Source organism: Nuphar pumila, chromosome 5 (assembly GCF_984573655.1).
Source record: "Nuphar pumila chromosome 5, dmNupPumi1.hap1.1, whole genome shotgun sequence".
Classification (NCBI taxonomy): Eukaryota; Viridiplantae; Streptophyta; class Magnoliopsida; order Nymphaeales; family Nymphaeaceae; genus Nuphar; species Nuphar pumila.
Window position 1 is genome coordinate 2,344,444 of NC_143253.1, and position 14,663 is coordinate 2,359,106.

At 34.1% G+C, this 14,663-nt stretch overlaps 1 protein-coding gene across 1 annotated transcript in view; it reads left to right on the forward strand.

The window, feature by feature from the left end:
- The first annotated feature begins 5,548 nt into the window (after positions 1–5,548).
- Positions 5,549–14,663, forward strand: part of LOC149836458 (ubiquitin-conjugating enzyme E2 22-like) — a 63,611-nt gene continuing 54,496 nt past the window's right edge. Inside the window, exons 1-5 of the mRNA XM_090005358.1 lie at positions 5,549–5,645; positions 10,196–10,311; positions 10,490–10,634; positions 10,738–10,815; positions 10,969–11,081. Coding sequence (XP_089861484.1) covers positions 10,309–10,311; positions 10,490–10,634; positions 10,738–10,815; positions 10,969–11,081 — 339 coding nt within the window. The 5' untranslated portion in view covers positions 5,549–5,645; positions 10,196–10,308. The remainder of the gene's footprint in view (positions 5,646–10,195; positions 10,312–10,489; positions 10,635–10,737; positions 10,816–10,968; positions 11,082–14,663) is intronic.

Sequence of the window (14,663 nt, forward strand, 5' to 3'; positions counted from 1 at the left end):
ACCTAGTTATGGTTTGAATGAAATCCACACATAATACATGTGAGTTGGATTCATATGAGATCTAAGAATATTTTATGTGATTGCATATTATTTTATTTCATGTGGATAGCCTTTGTTGGGATCTAGTGATTCTAAATTAGTATAATGACATTCGAGTTTATTTAACTTGGTTATGTAAAATTATGCTTGTATGATGCATGTATAATGTTGGATATATTTTTTTATTGGGTTCACCTATTGGATGAATCTAAAGATGGATCCAGATGGAATAATGCTCAGATATGAGATATAGATCCAGATATGGATATGAAAATATATTAGCAAATATGGGATATGAATGCTGATTTGATCCAGAGTTTAATGTGAATTTAAATAGTAACAGACCCATTTTTTGGATCTAATAATGACATTCTATATGGGTCCTTGTTTGACCTAGATAAATCTAGATAAGAATTATGTTGGATGCAAGATGTGAATCCAATTGAATTTGAAAATATGGATTTGGATTGTGGTCAAATCCTTTGTGATCCATGATTTTATTTTGCATGGATCCATATAAATTTTAATATGGATCATGTTGGACTTGATGGATAACATCTCAAGTCGAATTTGGATATGAACTTATACAAATCCAATGAATTTAGATATAAATTTTTTGAGTGGATTCAGTAATGGATCTAAACTTGTATAAGATTAAAGCCTTGGGATGGACTTATCTTATTTGGCATATTCAAATGGTAATGAGATAACTCTCATTGGATATGGATCTAGATCTGGTGCATATCCAAGTATTTTTCATGCATTAGAAGCTTATGCATGGTATGCAATATGATGACATTCATATAAATATTTTTTATCTAGATATACTGATCTAAGATGATCCGATGGTAATTAACCTGATAATAATTTAAGATAATGCACATGGGTAGCGGAACTATGAACTATGGTGAAAATTTAGAATATTTGTTATGTTTAACAAATCATATTTTATCATGGATCCATGAGTTAATAAATTTTATAGTACTTCATTAGTGTACATGAGGATGTGATGATATCTATGGTATGATCATGAAAGAGCAATAAAAACCCCATGACTTATGTAAGACCCATATTATGATTTATTCACTTTGCTCTATAACTATAGGTTGCATGGTTGAGTATTAGGGGTGGCAATTTCTGACACGACCCGCCAACCCGCCTCTTAGGCGGGTTCGGGTTGGGCTTAAGCCAACCCGTTTAATAAACGGGTCGACCCGTGTAACCCGTTTATTAAACAGGTCGGGTTCGGGTTTGGGGTATGCCAACCCGCCAACCCGGCTGACCCGTTTAATAAACGGGTTAGGCGGGTGGGTCAACCCGCCAACCCGTCTGCCCGACCCGCCAACCCGACCCGCCAACCTGCCAACCTGATCCGTCAACCCGCCAACCCGACCCGCGAACCTGAAAACCCGTTTACCCGACCCAACCCATTTATTAAATGGGTTGGCGGGTCGTGTCGGGTTACCCGTTTATTAAACGGGTCGGGTTCGTGTTTGCCATAGCCGACCCGTTTAATAAACAGGTCGGGTTCGGGTTGAGGTATGCTGACCCGCCAACCCGACCCGATTGCCACCCCTATTGAGTATGCAATGGATGGTGAATGATGAATACTGGAAATAAATTATTGCATGTGAAAGATTATGATAAAAATTATAACATAACGAGAAACTTATATATTTATGTGAAATGAGTGCATAAACCAATCATGATCGAAATATGATGGTGATATATCATGAAAGAAAAGTCAAACTAGTGTATGTAAAACTGTATTAAACCCATACTAACTTATATAATTTATATATTTATGATAACCAATATTTTTCTCAAAAAAATTAAAAAAAAAATAGCTTTTTTCAAAATATCAAGATCGGCATTTTTTACCCGAAATGAAATTTGTGACTATGTCTTCACATAGCCCTATTACCAACCCAAGTGCAAATGAATAAAATGATAAACGTTCGATGTTAAAGATCTGATGGCCACGAATGCTCACTTCTTTTTTTGTTTTTTTTGAAAGGCAAGGGGTTAGGCAGACTCCTGTCAGTTCTACAAGGATACTATTTGGATTTGAACTTGCAACGTCGCAACTTGCACTGGCTGCTCTTACCAGACAAGCGGCCACTTCATGGACAAAGAAAGAACATGAAATGTGGGTCCCACAACAATTTTTCAAGTCCACCGTTCAATCATTGATGTCCACATTCAAGATATATAGGCCTGACTCTTACAGGCCATCTCTCCTGACATTATCATTACACGTCATCTCTCCCTTGTCCATTACATTTGAATGTCCATTCTCTTTATGGCAACGTTAACCGTCCATCCCTCCAACGTTCCACGCCAGTTCGGAACCTCAGCCGTCCAATCGAGGTTGGCTATCCCCACTAACGGCTACCTGCTGCCAACCTTGCGTTTGACTTTGTGCCACAGCCAATGGATAAGTTTGACCCTCTGGGACCCACCGCGTCCCGAACCCCACTTTATCTTAACCCTGGTTTAAAAAGCATAACGGGGGAACCGGAGCGTGGGGCCCACTTGATGATTTTTTAAGTTTTATTTTAATCTTAAAATGGACATACTTTACAAGAATACCCTCCACGCTTTAATCTGACCACAAAAATACCTCGACATGGTAGTTTGAGGGACTGGATCAGATCTATCCAATTTGGTTCGAATCAGGCAGAGTTCAGATCCAAGTCAAATCCATTAAGAGTCCAAGTTATAGTCCTGAAAATCTCAAGTCAACTATTTCTGAATCTTCTAAGGGTCCGTCAAGGTAAACCAGTCTACACATGACTAAGCCAAGCTAACTAAGTCAATCTTGACTTTTTTTTTTAAATAACGGGCCGTTGACTTGAATGATGTTCCCCACAAAGGCTTACTATTTATTGGTGAATACATGGCTGACTTAGCCAAGTTCTCAACTTTACTCAACTACAGCGGTACAGCCAAAATTCTCGCCTGCAGTTTGGTCCGAGACTTTTTAAATGTAAAGATAACCTCCAGCATTCTTTTCTTTGAAAAAGGGGAGAAGCTTACATGCATCCTGTTATTATAACGCCCTTTTGTTTGGAGAAAAATTGAAGAGTTGTTTTTGTTTGTATTTTTACCTAGAGAAACAGCCCCTGACGTAGAGACCTAGCCGTGCTGGCTCAGCTTGCGGTACTTACGGTCGCTGTCCCGAGGAGTTGCCAAGGCTTAAGCAGGAGGTGATGCCCGTGAAATTTGAACCTAGTTATTATTACCCACGGATGCAAAAGATAATTGGATTCAAAATAAATATTATAAGATCTGGTCAAATCTGAGTTGATATCAGCCAAGTAAACGGTCAGGCATGAATTAAAAATCAGAGCTTAATTTGACTCTTTTAATATTCTCTGCATGAAAATGTTGAAACAATCGGTGACTAAAAACAAAAGTTAAGAAATTGAGATCTCAAGCCTAGAGGCATGTTTTTAAGATCGTTATCTTTAAAACTTTAATCGTCTCATTTCAAAAATTCTAAAGATGCGAAAAGAATTTGTTACGATTGAGTTCTTAGGATACAACTAAACTTGAATCTCAAGAGAGTCACTCCTTCGTAAGATCAGGTGACCTCTCCTACACTTGAACTTGACAAGCTAAACCGAGAACAAAAGAATAGAAAGAAAAAGCTTACGAATAAAAAAAATTTGATGATAAAAAATTAAAAAAATAAAGAAATTTATAGATTTTAGAAATGCCAAAACATTTTGTTATAAATGAAATTAAAAGCCATAAATTTAATGATTTAAAAATTGAATGAAAATGATTTTGAACGATCACTCACCTTTGACTAACGATTAAGGGCTTGCAAAACCATCAAACAGTCACAATGCCCCATAAATGCATTTTTAAAGTCTTTCAAACGGCCAAACCTTTTGAAAACGAAAATTCAAAAACGTCTTGGTCAAAGTGGACCTTAGCACTTCAAATGACACAGTGCATCATCAAAATGCCACATTGCGCTTCAAGTGCCTTTGTGCACACACATGCATGCGCACGAACGATGCGTTCGATCCTACGTGAAGCATAGCAACGTCCACAAGTCACTCTTACACACAATGTTTACCAAAGTAAAGAATAAAGAACAAACACTCCATTTAAACCACCAAAAAATTCTCTTTATTAGATATGAGACTAAACATTTTCAAAGCACTTTAGGTGAAAAACAATAAATCACAAATTTTTTACAAATATGTTATATTTTGAAACTTTTTCAAACAAAAAACCGATAGATTTTACCTACTTTTAGTGGATTTGTTACTAGCATGACATGTCATGATCTTATTGGGGTCTCCATTATGAGGTCCTGGTCATATCTAAATTGAGAACAATGTTTACTCTTTAAAAGTCAGATAGTGTTTTGGATTAACCCAAAGTTTTCCTTTGCAAGGAGTTGAGCCCATTAAGTGAGCCGGTTCTCTGTGAAGGTTTTCCTTCATCATAAAAAAACATGAAGAGCTAGTCAGACATACCGTTGGATTGAGCATGTCTGACCCATTTGCATTACTAAGTAAGCACTCCAAGAAATCAGATCTTTACTGCTAACGTGATGCCAGTAGTTTGGCCGTGCTGCCCGTAAAACATTTACTGACACTAATGATGTGAAATGGTTCAATTTGAGTTAGATTTAGCCAATACCAGATACGCGTCAGGCTCCCTAGTGGATAGCAGCTGTGGTGTTTTTACTGCTTAAGGATGTGCAAATTACGTGATAGCATTCTCGCCCAAGCTCCACCACTTGACCTAGGTCTTCTTCTTGTTAAATACCAAAAAAAAAAAAAAATGTGTTTTAATTTTCAAACACAATTAAATAGGCATTTTGTTGCTTTTTCATATGTCTAAAGATTAATCCAAAACTATTGGTCAGAGAGAGGGAGAGATTAGATTCGTGGGATCTCAAACACACCCTAACAAATCCAGCATGTAGCCCAATTTCATTTGGGCCTCAAATTCATTTTTGGGATATCCAAATGAGTTTTGGATGAAGAATGCTTAGGCCTAAATCTGATCCGATTTGCATCCTATCCTTGCCAATCATTGAGTCAGTTGAGGGGGTCCGTTTGAATGGCAGACAGCTCTGAACATGGACGCACTGTCCCATCCTGTACTGGTCGGGGGCGTGACAGGACGGACTGTCCCGCCCTGTCCATGCACCAAAAAAATATTTATTATTTATTTTTTCAAGTGCCCGGCAGTGTCCATCCTCCGCTGTTTCGTGGGGAGGGACAGAATAGCGGAGGACGCTATTTTAGCGTGTATATTTCGACGATGGGCATTTCTGTGTATATTTCGACGATGGAGGCTATTTTGGTAATAGTCTCAAATTTAAAAAAAACTCTACGATTAATCGTAGTTTGACGTCCGCCGATGGGGAAATCCAAAAGAGCCCGAATATGAATACAAAACGGAAGAGGGTCGCGTTATTTTGGCCCCGCAGAATTCCTCCCATTTCGCTTTCTCAAAATCCTTTTCGAAGACAAGATCTCTCTGCGAAGAGGAGGAGGAGGAGGAGGAGGGAAGAATGCAGCAAAAAAGGAGGAAGTTTTCCTTGTTCTCCAATTCTCCTCCCTAATCCTCTTCGTGTTAGTCCCTTCTCTCGCTGGCTCAATATTCTATGATTGAGTAATCGCTGTTTCTTGTGACTTATACTGCGTTTTAGGGTAGATTTTTCTCGTTTAGTTGGTTTCATTTTCAGTTTCTTTTGTTGAAGAGAGATTCTCCTCTATCGGCTTATCTTTTCTTTCGATTGAGATTGCATTAGCATTTTCTTAATCTGATTTTTTATTTTTAGTGTAGTTTTTTCTCTTTTAATTAGTTTCGTTTTCAGTTTCTTTTGTTGAAAGGTTCTCCTCTATTGGCCTATATTTTCTTTCCATTGAGATTTCATCAGCATCTTCTTAATCTGATTTTTTATTAATCATCGAATTTGGTTTCTGGTGAATAACAACGTGTTTTTTTTTCTATTTTTTGTGATTATTTATAGTTGTTTTTATTAGAAAATATTTTACCTTAGTCCTTTATGAGATTTTTTCTGAGTTATTTTGGCCGATGATTTTGTATTTTTTCCACGTATCGTATCTCTGTTTGCTGTGTTTTACTTATAGATTGATTAATTAAAATTTATCCTCACTTGAGTACATAGAATTTAATCTGATTTTCTTTTTATCATGCAATTTAAACGATTTCTGTTTTAGTTGAATCTTATCTGTCTTTTAAGTGTAGAAGTTTTAAAATCATTTGCTGTGTTCAGTTTTGTTCTGCCAATTGCCTGGGTTTGATCAATTGTGAGATTTAATCTGCATATTCTTTTGAGTCAAAAGGTTTAAGTATTGTGTTTTTTTCTGGTTCCCTGTACATGGGAAGAATTTTTATGAAAATTTCTTCATCAACTCATCATGCTACCCGTTTGACGTAATACACCATTTTGTGTCTGCTAAATATTCTTGATTTTTGTGGTGTTTTCCCTTTTATTGTTGTTTATTTGATATGAATGTACTCGTATGTTCCTTTTTTAATGAAAAAGATCTTGAGCTTATTTCTTTAGTTGAATGTTAGGCTGGACTATTTTGGAGATATCGCCATTTTCTGCAAAAGATTCTCTTAATGTTTGTTGTCGCTAGTTTTCATTTGTTTTCTCATTTAAATAACTTCCATTTCTTGTGAGTAAACTCTGATTTGTGAGAAGATTTTGTTTATTTATTTTGCATATACCTTCTTTATTCTCCCTGATGATTGATGAACCAATCTGCATTTGAACTCTGGATTTTTTAATATATTAGGTTTCTGTTGGCTTATAAATAAATTGATTCCAGTAAAATAGTTCTTTTTTATTTTTAAAAATTTCTTTTCTGTATAATGAATCTTTCATCTTCCTAACCATTTGAATATTAGACTTAACTTTGTCTCTGGGGGACTACTGCAGATTCCCCCAGGTTGATGATTTTGCTTTCATTGGAGGAGTACCAAACTCTTGATTCTTGAGGTCTCTTGCTGTTAGCCCTTGTATTTTTTACCTTTCCAATTTTGGTAACTAATTTTGCATTTACCCTTTCCTGAATTGCTCCACCTTATGACATTGCTTCCATTTCCACTTATTATATCCCTGTTGCCTATAGTGGCCATGTGTCATAGTACTTATTATTTCTGGTAACTATTTTTCTTATAACACTCCAGAAACTAATCTATTTTGTTTTCATGTATAGGACTTCAATTTCTGCTAAGTGATCAAAACACGCTTAATCTTTATGATAACCTATTCATTAAAACAAATTCAAAAAATTTGAAATTTTCGTATCTTTGACTTGGTTTCTTTTTATTTTAACAATGTTGATAGTTGTGCTCTAGGTTACAAAGATATGCGGACATGAGAATGCATAATGTGGGTCTGACTCACAAGTTCAAAATTTTGTTGGAAAATAGGATACGAAGACACATATTTTTATTATTATTTTTAATTAATAAAAATCTGATTTTGATATTTTTATATAAAATATATTTTATTGAAACAATACTAAAAACATTAAAAATATTAGAATAAGATTAAAACAGTGGCAACACGTGTCAGTGTTTGTGTTTATGCGTGTCTGGTTGTGTCATGAGGGACACACTGCCAAAATGGCATGTCCCTGTGACATAGATTGTGTTTTTCACGATGACCTTTTTATTTATATTTTGCTGTGATTTTTTTTATTTCTTTTATTTCTTACTGGTCTTTGTCTATTGAAGGAGAATCCCTTTGGTAAATTAAACATACATCTTTTAGTCACCTAAATATCTAAGTGTCTATATGTGCTTTCTGCCCCTTCCATGATATTGTATGTCTTTGTTTTTGGTTAAGGAAAAAACTCATGTATTACATAATGTATCTGGACGGCATTCACACATTAGGTAAGCATGGTTTTGACCTGAGTTCCTTGGCAGAGAAAGCAATAAAGGGTGAAGTAGTGTATCATAGTACTTATTATTTCTGGTAACTATTTTTCTTATAACACTCCAGAAACTAATTTATTTTGTTTTCATGTATAGGACTTCAATTTCTGCTAAGTGATCAAAACATGCTTAAACTTTATGATAACCTATTCATTAAAACAAATTCAAAATTTTTGAAATTTTCGTATCTTTGACTTTGGTTTCTTTTTATTTTGACAATGTTGATAGTTGTGCTCTACATTACAAAGATATGCGGACATGAGAATGCATAATGTGGGTCTGACGCGCAATTTCAAAATTTTGTTGGAAAATAGGATACGAGGACACATATTTTTTTATTATTTTTAATTAATAAAAATCTAATTTTGATATTTTTATATAAAATGCATTTTATTGAAACAATACTAAAAACATTAAAAATATTAGAATAAGATTAAAATAGTAGCAACACATGTCAGTGTTTGTGTCCATGTGTTTATGCGTGTCTGGTTGTGTCATAAGGGACACACTGCCAAAATGTCATGTCCCTGTGACATATATTGTGTTTTTCCCGATGACCTTTTTATTTATATTTTGCTGTGAGTTTTTTATTTCTTACTGGTCTTTGTCTATTGAAGGAGCATCCTTTTGGTAAATTAAACATACATCTTTTAGTCACCTAAATATCTAAGTGTCTATATGTGCTTTCTGCCCCTTCCATGATAATGTATGTCTTTGTTTTTGGTTAAGGAAAAAACACATGTAATACATAATGTATCTGGATGGCATTCACACATTAGGTAAGCATGGTTTTGACCTGAGTTCCTTGGCAGAGAAAGGAACAACAAAGGGTGAAGTAATGTATCATACTAACTTATTATTTCTGGTAACTATTTTTCTTATAAATCTCCAGAAACTGATTTATTTTGTTTTCATGTATAGGACTTCAATTTCTGGTAAGTGATCAAAACACGCTTAAACTTTATGATAACCTATTCATTAAAACAAATTCAAAAAAATTGAAATTTTCGTATCTTTGACTTTGGTTTCTTTTTATTTTAACAATGTTGATAGTTGTGCTCTACGTTACAAAGATATGTGGACATGAGAATGCATAATGTGGGTCTGACTTGCAAGTTCAAAATTTTGTTGGAAAATAGGATACGAGGATACATATTTTTATTATTATTTTTAATTAATAAAAATCTAATTTTGATATTTTTATATAAAATGCATTTTATTGAAACAATACTAAAAACATTAAAAAATTAGAATAAGATTAAAATAGTGGCAACACGTGTCAGTGTTTGTGTCCATGTGTTTATGCGTGTCTGGTTGTGTCGTGAGGGACACACTGCCAAAATGGCAAAATGGCTTTTCCCTGTGACATAGATTGTGTTTTTCATGATGACCTTTTTATTTATATTTTGCTGTGAATTTTTTATTTCTTTTATTTCTTACTGGTCTTTGTCTATTGAAGGAGCATCCCTTTGGTAAATTAAACATACATCTTTTAGTCACCTAAATATCTAGGTGTCTATATGTGCTTTCTGCCCCTTCCATGATAATGTATGTCTTTGTTTTTGGTTAAGGAAAAAACACATGTATTACATAATGTATCTGGACGGCATTCACACATTAGGTAAGCATGGTTTTGACCCGAGTTCCTTGGCAGAGAAAGGAACAAAGGGTGAAGTCAGAGTGAGGAGAATAGCAGGTGGAAGTTGTCCTCTAGTTTAACTAGATACCTGGAAGAATATACACATATTACGCGGTTTAGAGTTTGGATGAAGTCAAGTAGCTACATGATATTTGTATCATATGTTGTACACAAGTATTACTAAAACACAATAAAGGACAAATGTTACATGTATGCCCCTTGATATACATGTTCTTCATTAAACATTAATGGGCTCTTTCTATAGAACAAAATCTTTTTCCTCAATGTATTGGTGCTTGTTTAAGAATGCTTCCTAAACCTTTTCTTTCCTTCCAGATTTTAGATGTTATTTTGTGGTAGGACAACTTTGGAGACTGTAAGGTTTTTTTTGAATTTCTAGTGCTAGCATTGTTTAGGTGAACTTTTTGATTGAGCATGTGGTGAATGTGTTTTTCCCACTCTATGCCTAATTTTGTTGAACTAATTTATTTTGTAGCAAATTTTCCTTCTTGGCCTGGTATCCTGATATTATATGTCAATGCTATGATTACCTTGACCATGCAGATTGGCTTCTTGAGAACCATAGAGAGAACATTGTGTTGTGAATGAGTGGATTTCCTAATCCGTGCTGAAGTGGGCATTCTTTGCAAACATCTAGTTTTCTTTCCACAAAGGAAATGGTAATCTTTCATGATTTCTACTGAACCAATGTTATCAAATAATGTTCCTAACATGGAGATGGTTCTTTGAAACTTCTTTTTGTTAAATTTTTTTATAGAGTACCAGTTTTACTATAGGAACATTGGATGCTTTTCACTCTTTGCTGATTGCCTGGACGTTGATTATGGCTTATTGCAGGCTACCAATGAAAATCTTCCCCCTAATGTGATAAAAGAACTTGCAAAGGAGCTGAAAAATCTTGATGAGAGCCCACCAGAAGGCATTAAAGTGATTGTAAATGATGATAATTTTTCTACCGTATTTGCTGATATTGAAGGACCAGGTACCTAAAAAAAAGAAAAAAGTTGTTTTTCTTTTCTTTTTTTATAATCATGTAAAATTTGACTGGTATTTTATATTTTTATTTTGATTTTTTGACTGTGCAGCTGGAACTCCATATGAAAATGGTGTTTTCCGCATGAAGTTAGTCTTATCTCATGAATTTCCTCACTCGCCTCCCAAAGGTGAGTTCTGTGTACTTGTCACATATTGTTCCATTAATTTCCTATTCCAGTCGATTTTGCTTCTGAAATATTTTTGTCAGTTAGTTATGTCACTTTTTTTATTCTTTCTGTTATTCTAGGTTTTAACAAAATATAAATATTTTGTCATTGTAGGTTATTTCTTAACAAAAATATTCCATCCAAATGTTGCAACTAATGGCGAGATTTGCGTGAATACATTGAAAAAGGATTGGAGTCCAAGTCTTGGACTGCGACATGTTCTCATTGTAAGTAGAAACATATCTATAGGTTGGCTCACAATATAGGTTTTATAAGGTCATGTCTGTTACACCCTTGGGTGGGACGTGCCTTTCACATGCAAGACACTACTTCCCAGGGCCAAGGAGTGTTTTGGTTGGGGGATTGTGATGTTTCTTTCATACGTAACTGATTGTTTCATATGAAAGCCTGCATGTTCCACAATTCTTTCCTGCAGGGGGAAGAGGCCCATTTTATAGGAAATGGGCATCCTGCTCTTGTTTTGGTCTGAAACAAATGCCCCTAACGCTTTTTTTGGAGGCAGTAGCTGAGGTAGGAGTTGAGGATTTGGGTTGGAGGTGAAATGAAACACTATTGCAAAGAATAGATGCACAAGCATACAAACAAAAAACCACTAATGGGCAAAAATACAATAAGCCACAAGGGGCCAAGTGCTAAGCACACACAATATGAGAGAGAGAAGACTTAAAAATATAAAGAGAGTCTTTATTGAAAATGCTTCAAAGAAGAAAATGAGTGGGGCAAGAACCCTTATTTATACAAGTAATGGAAGCAAAGGGGCTCCCATAGAGTCGCTGGGAGTCCCCCCAACGGTCAGATTTGTGATGGTTGGGGAGGATCCCAATGGATCTTATGAGGGCCCATTAAATGCTTTAATAAAAACAAAAGAAAAAAACAAAAATAATAAAATAAAAAAGGTCCCTAATGGACATGCTTATTTACAAGTGAAAAGACTGTTGGGGAGGATCCCAATGGATCTTATGAGGGCCCATTCAAATGCTTTAATAAAAATAAAAGAAAAAAACAAAAATAAAAAAATAAAAAAAGGTCCCTAATGGACATGCTTATTTACAAGTGAAAAGACTGTTTTGCCCCTAGTGGGATTTGCCCATTCAAGGAATTGGAGGGCTTTCACTTTTCCAATTCGCCAACTCCGTCCAATGCCTACCTCCCAATAAGAGCCTACAGTCTGAAATTAGCTTTCTGAATTTTCTATCTGCAACTTACTATAGGCGCTTGCAAATTGATACAGATATTAGCCTGATGACTATTGTTATCTGTCCATAGTAGGATAGATACTTCTAGAACTCGTGCATTTATTATAAACAATACAAATAAAAATAATAACTTTAGTTAGCATATATTCTGGCATGCTGAGTCCATAGTAGGATAGATACTTCTAGAACTCGTGCATTTATTATAAACAATACAAATAAAAATAATAACTTTAGTTAGCATATATTCTGGCATGCTGATTCTCTTGTAGCATGTTACCATGTTATTGATTTATGAGTTATTTCTTTTCGTTTTGAGATGGGGTTGATATTCCTTGATACATTACTGAAAATATGTTTGATCTATTGATGATAAGGTTTGAAAATTCTAGATATTTATGCAACTCAAAACACACACACACACTCACAGGCACACACACATATATAGAGATGGATAAATACATCAAGCAAGTGATCCATAGAGAATTGAAGATTATTATTGTTGAGAAACTATGTTTTGATGATACATGATAAATATGATATCATACATGAAAAATGCATAAGAAGATAATATTAAAAAAACATAATTTTCCTGAATTTAAATTTTTTATTAATTATGTTTTTTAATACTATCTTCTTATGTATTTTTCATGTATGATATCATATTTAAATTATCATTATACATATGGCTTATTGACAGAGGGAGCATATATTGTCATCATCAAAATGGGGGAGAATGTTGAGAAACTATGTTTTGATGATACATGATAAATATGATATGCTTTCATGATGCATATATATGATACATGATAAATACATGATATGCTTTCATGAGATATGATAAATATGATATGCTTTTATATATGAAACTGAATATGTTATATTATGACTGAATATGATGTGCTATGTATTTAACGTATATTTGATGCAAGGTTATTTCACTTAAGAAGAGTGACTTGATCAAGTGCAACAATTTGATGCAATCATACTTCTCTGAAAAAAAAGCTTGATGGGCCATACATTCATAAAGACTATCCATGAAGATCGGCTACTTCAAGATGAAAATTTTTTCTTCTTTAGAGTCATATGTAACAGAACCTTCAGAAACATGCATATTTCATATTAGACTATGTGCTTTAAAATCATACAAGCCATTCATATACAAAAAGTCAAGCTTTCATAAAAAGATACGTTATGTATATGTAGTATTTCAAAAAACACCTTTTGAAACAAATCATTGTACTTCCTACAAGCATTTATGAAAAAAATATTTTTGATAAGATATAATAGCTTATGATTTCAAAAGCATTAATTGTACTTCCTACAAGCATTTATGAAAAAGACAACTTGAAAAGATATAAAAGCTCATGATCTGCTGCATTAATCACATTGTTGGAGGAGGAAGAGGCCATTGCAAGAGTTTGTAAGGAAAAAGGAGGACTAAGAAGGGCGAGTTTGAAGTGGGTAATAGTTTGTAGGATGATAGATGGATACGAGTGGAATTGGTGTGTGATGAACCAATCCATTAAATAGAGGAATAAAAATAATTTTGATAGGTTTTGAATGACATTGGAAGTGAGTGATTTTTAGAATTTAGTCAAATAAGGAAATCCGTGAGTAGTAAGTTAAGAGACTTGTGAATGACAAATCAAATCAATGTTTGAAGATAGTGTATTATATTAGGTTGAGAAGGACATAGTTTTGAAATATATAGATTTTATTATAGGTGAGTTTATCGACTAGTGAGAGAAGCCATTAATAGAGTATGGGGTGTCATGTTGAACTAAAAAGAGTGAATGATTTTAAAAATAATGGCCTAATAAAACAAGCAACTTTTTACTTTATGTGGAGGTATTTTTAATTCGTGAATGGAGAGTTTAGAATAGGACAACCCATGGGGTATGAGTGAGAGGCAATAATTTGTTATTTAATAAATATATATTTTGATATGTGTGAAAAAAGAATGAATAGACATAAAGAAGGGTGATACGAATATGTGGTTTGAAAGATATGACATTTTGGAAAGAAAACATTGCCTTAAAAAATGTGTCATGATTAATGTGTCTTCACATTTGTGATTTCTATGAGTATACGTAAATATGAGAGGGACATACTTTGACTATGAATAGTGATGAGACAAAAAGATATTCATGAGTGAAGAGTAATAATTGCTTACATAAGAATTATTTTTGTGGATATGCGTGGAAGGAGTGTGAGTAGTCATAGAGAGAAGTGAGATGACATATATGGATTTTTGAGTAGGATAAGAAGTAAAAAAAAAATCATGATTGATATGAGATGAAATACATGAGATAAATTTATGATTGACATGAATTAATGTTTATTTGATAAACATATTTTTAAAGAAACTCGATTTGAGGAAGTTCATAGTTATTAAAGAATAAAGTTAAGTTTTAAACTAGTAAAGGAGTCACAAACAAGAATTGACAAGAATGGAGGCTCAATTCGTATGAGAGAGAGAGAAGGAACTAAAGGTACTAATGAGAATAAAAAATATGAAGGACAAGGTTTTAATGAGTCTCGATTGGAGAGAGATATAAAATATATGAGAAGGAGCTTCGTATAATATAAAGA